Source organism: Chrysochloris asiatica, unplaced genomic scaffold (genome assembly GCF_000296735.1).
Source record: "Chrysochloris asiatica unplaced genomic scaffold, ChrAsi1.0 scaffold00012, whole genome shotgun sequence".
NCBI lineage: Eukaryota > Metazoa > Chordata > Mammalia > Afrosoricida > Chrysochloridae > Chrysochloris > Chrysochloris asiatica.
The window spans coordinates 4,108,695-4,113,910 of NW_006408530.1; the positions used below are offsets into that span (position 1 = coordinate 4,108,695).

At 35.7% G+C, this 5,216-nt stretch overlaps 1 protein-coding gene across 1 annotated transcript in view; it reads right to left on the reverse strand.

Moving 5' to 3' along the window:
• Nucleotides 1-5,216, reverse strand: part of GALNT13 (UDP-N-acetyl-alpha-D-galactosamine:polypeptide N-acetylgalactosaminyltransferase 13 (GalNAc-T13)) — a 917,208-nt gene that overhangs the window by 531,101 nt on the left and 380,891 nt on the right. The window contains exon 4 of the mRNA XM_006834533.1: nucleotides 1,293-1,461. Within this exon, the coding sequence (XP_006834596.1) occupies nucleotides 1,293-1,461 (169 nt within the window). The remainder of the gene's footprint in view (nucleotides 1-1,292; nucleotides 1,462-5,216) is intronic.

Consider the following 5,216-nt stretch of genomic DNA (forward strand, 5'->3'; position numbering starts at 1 on the left):
GCAGCCCGATTCGTAACCACTACGCTACCAGAGCTCCTATATTATGTATTAGAATGCCTAAATTAAAAAAATAAAGTTTTGGTCATTTTCTGGGGACTAAAAAATGTGCATAACATGTAGTGATTTATAATTCTGTTAGGAAAAGATATTACAAAAGCTTACAATGGTGTGAAGAATAAATAGTTACTAAGCTACCAAATGAAACTTCTGATATGGCATCTCAACAGGGTCACTCTCATTTGACTTAACTTTAAGTGTTTCAGAAAGAAATAAAAATCAGATTTCGTAAATATATATAGTACAATGAAGGTGATACCATTAATTAATGTGACTTGTGATTTTATTGTATATAAAGGAAATCGTGATGGTTATAAATTGACTTCTATTTATACATAAGTTTATCTTAGAGCATGTTTTCATATTTAGACACTTCTCTGGTAGCATAGTGGTTACGAATCAGGCTGTGAACCTCACGGTCAGCAGTTCAAAACTGCCAGCTGTTCAGTGGGAGAAAGATGAGGCTTTCTGCTCCCGTAAAGATTTACAGCCTCGGGAACCCTGTACAGGGTCACTATGAGTCGGAACAGACTCCACGGCACATCACAACAAAAAACTTCATAAGACATAGCTTTGTGTCTGCTACGAGTTTGTTTTATAAGGACTGTATATTAGAATGATAGCACTACTATAAATATTTGGATTTTTATTACATATATTCTGAATCTAGTTGACTATCTAGAGCAAAATTTACAGATAATCAGACACAAGTTGAATTTTTCATGCAGAATTATTATTTCCAAGTGAATATTCTTTCCATGGATGATAACTGAGCATTCTAATTATAAATGGTTATATAAATTGCTGGAACTCATAATAAACAGTTTCAAAATGGTGAAAAAAAATATACAATCAACTGGTGTCTTTCACATTGGAATAAGAAAGCATATAGATTTCCAAATCAAAGTATATAATCTTTCTATGTAGGCAAGCAAATAATCTTTCAAACAGTATGCTTGCTCTGTTTTTGGCAAGATAGGGCAAACAAAGCAAAAGCATTTTATGAAGAAAGTCTTACTAGTCCTACACATTCTGCAAGTTCTTTGCAAGTAACACATTTTGTTTTGTCAGAGAAGAGAAAGCCCATTTCTCAGTATATGCATACGCAGTATGTCATAGGTATCTAGAACCATGTAGTTCTAGAATTGAAATCATCCGAGTTAACCAGAATTTTAAAATACCTTGAAATATAAGTATTGCAAAAATATAAAATTATGTAACACTTGTAAACTCACCCTTCTAATCTTACATCCGGCAGACTTCTGTTAAGGGCAATCAAATCACTGGCCATAAGGTTAAACTGATTGATTTTAAATAGCTCTTTCATTTTCTCCTGGTCATCTTTTGGAATCAGCACAGCCTTTCCCATTTCTCCTGGTCCTTCTTGGTTTCTTGAAATGACAGCTGTAAAACATACACAAGTACACACATACAAACACAGAGATAATAAATTGAATAAGGAAAGTTATGCCTTGGATTAATTCTGAAGTATATTATTTGCATATTAGTTTATTAACATAATCATCAAACCATTATTACTCACTTCCAAGCCTTATACAAGAGACTACTTGCTTCAATTCATTAGCTTAATGATGCCTATCTAGGTAGATTATATGATATACCTAGTGAATAAGACTTAATGATTAATCAATACAAAATAACAAAACTGAAAACTTCTTGATATTATTTTCCATAACTTATTAGGAAGAGATAAAACGTTCTACTAGACAGGCCAAATTGTGTAAAGTAAAAGAGAACTTTTCAAAGTATACCAAGATTAATTTATTTTTATATCCAATTAATTGTTTCAATAATTTATACAGCTATTGCCATTGCTCTTGTGTGGTGTTGCTAAGCACTGACTGCTAATTGAAAGTTCCGAAGGTCAAACTAACCAGCTGTTCATCTGAAACTACCCTATGCAGGGTTGCTAAGAGTTGGAACTGACTTGATGACACTTAACAACAATTGCCAGTGTATCATTATAGAAGCAATGAAGGTTAATGATTGTTTCCACAAATAGATTTAATTCTTTTGAAAAGCATTTAGATTTGGGTAAAAAATAATTTCATTATGCTAATCGCCATCCAGTTGTGTCTGACTCACAGCCACCCTGTATAGGATTTCTGAAACTGTAACTCTTTAAAGGAGCAGAAATCCTCATCTTTCTCCCAACAATAGACTACTGGGCTCAAACAACCAACCTTGCAGTTCACAGGCCAGTGCTTATCCTACAAAGCCCCTATACTATTCAGTCTCTTGTTGGTGATATATAGTTGGATTTGGATACAATGCACTAACAGGAATTAAACAAACAAACAAACAATACTCTGAGCCTGGGTATTCTGAAAGACAATGCAGAGTTCCAGATATACAAGCCAGTGTTTTTGCTATCTCCTCCAAGTTAGCACACTACACTAAACATCTTTTAAAGAGCTCTGGTAGTGAACTGGTTAGCTTAAGGTCAGCAGTTTGAAACTACCAGCTGTTCCGTGGGAGAAAGATGAGGCTTTCTGCTCCCATAAAGACTTACAGCCTCGGAAACCCTGTACAGGGTCACTATGAGTCAGAACCAACTCCACGGCACATAACAATAATAACATACATCTTTTGGAATCCTGATGTAGTGCTGTGAGTTAATGCGCTGGACTGAAAAGTCGTTTGAATCGCAAGGTTGGTGCTTCAACTTCACCAGTCATTCCTTGGAAACCCTATACAGGGTTGCTATGGGTGGGAATCAACTCAACTACAATTAACAACAAGACGTATGTATTTACAATCCATGTGCACACATGTTTGCAAGTACCTTGTTGCTGAAATAATAATAAAGCAGTCTCAGTCAATCTTGTTGTTAACTGCCATCTAGTCAGTTCCTACTCATAGTGGTCCTGTAATATGGTATCCGAGGAGCAGCTGGAGAGCTTGAACTGCTGGCTTTGTGGTTCAAACCAACCTTGTGGTCCAGTGCTTATCCTAACCAGGACTCAAGTCAACCAGATGCACCCTAATTTACCTTTTAACCCATAAATCTATTCTGACTCCTGGAGACCCTACAGAACAGAGCTATACCATACGGCTTTCTTTCTTTTTTCTTTTTAAAAAACTTTTTATTATGAATTGTGTGAAGGTTTACAGATAAGATCATCAGTTTTATACTTAATAAATCATATACTTTGTTTGAGCTCAATGATTACAATCCCATCCATGCAGCAACAGTTATCTTGCTTCCTCCCTGTGGTGGTGGTTGTTGTTGTTAAGTGCTGTTGAGTCGATTCCGACCTATTGCGACCCTGTATAGGGTTTCCAAGGAGCAGCTGGTGAGCTTGAACCACTGACCTTGCATTTACCCATGCACAGATACCTTCTTTCAAACTCTCACTGCACGACCAGGGATTCTTCAATTTACCCTTTATATGATAGTAAATTAAGATAAATTGAAAATAATGCAACTGACTACTCCAATGTTTAGTGACTTTGCAATACTGTGGTGGCTTGTGTGTTGTGATGATGCTATATTTCAAATACCTGCAAGTTCATCCATAGTGAACAAGTTTCAGTGGAACTTCCAGACTAAGACAGAGTAGGAAAAGAGTCTTGAAATCTATTTCCAAAAATGAGCCTATGAAAACCCTATGATTCATAACTAACACTGCCTGATACAAGGATGGAAGATGGACTCCCTTGGAAGGATGATTCAGAACCAGACAGAATGCTATTCTGTTATAAGTAAGGTCACTATGAGTCAAAGCCAACTTGATAGCACCTAACAACAATAATTACAGCACTTTAATATTACTAAATTCAAATACATAAATGAGGACAAATATTTGCATCCAGCCTACATAAAAAAAATTAACGGTAACAATATGTGTGAAAATCATTTGCAAATTAAAATAAAAACTTAAATCAAGCCCATTGCTATCAAGTTGATTCTGATTGATAACATCCCTGTGTTGTTTTTGTTAGGTGTCAGCAAGTTAATTCCAGCTCATAGTGAACATGTGTACAAAAGAACAAAACATTATCTGGTCCTACGCCATCCTCACAATTGTTGTCATGTTGAGCCCATTATTATAGACACTGTAACAATGTTGGCAGTCTTCCTTATTGCGCTGACCCTCTACTTTGTCAAGCATGATGTTCCTTTCTTGGTATCCTGGTTAACATGCCCCTCCTGAAAACATGTCCAAAGTATGTGTGACAAAACACTTTGCTTCCAAGGAGCACTGTGGCTGCACATTTGAGACAGATGTATTTGCTCTATTGGCAGTCCATGGTTCTTTCAATAATCTTTGCCAACACCGTAATTCAAATGCGCACATTCTTCTACTGTCTTCCTTGTTTATTGTCCACCTGCATATTACATGACTGAAAATGTCATAGCTTCAATCAGTTTCACCTTAGTCCTCAAAATGAATCCCTGCTCTTTAACACTTTAAAGAGGTCTTTGGCCTAAAGAAATATGTCCTTTGATTTCTTGACTGCTCCTTCCATGAGTGTTGATTGTATCCAAGTAAAACAAAATTGTTGAATACTTCAATATTTTCTCCACTTTTCATGATATTATTTTTTGGTCCAGTTGTGAAGACTTTTTTTCCTTTGTACATGATCCTTATCACTAAAGTACTTATACTCCTCTTTGCTTATTGCAAGTAAGATTCTGTCACCTGTATAATGAAGATTGTTAATGAAATGTCTCCCAGTTCTGATGCCATGTTCTTCTTCATATAACCCAGCTTTTTGGGTTATTTGCTCAGCATCTAAACTGAAAAGGTATTTTGAAAGAATACACCGATTATACGTATCTTTCCTAATTCTAAACGATTTTGTATCCCTTTTTTCTATTCAAATGACTGTCTTTTGTTCTAAGTACAGATTCTTCATGAGCACAGATATGTGTACTGGAATTTCCATTTCATTATTATCTATAATTTGGTGAATGTCTTTGCATAACCATTAAAAAAAAACAAGTAAACATCTTCCTGGTATTCTCTGCTTTCAGCCAAGATCCATCTAACATCAGCAATGATATCCCTCGTTCCACATCCTCTTCCGAATCCAGATTGAATTTATGGCAATGCCCTGTCAATGTACTGTGCAGCCATTTTTGAATTGTCTTTAGCAAATTTCTATTTGCATGTGATGTTAAAAATATTGTT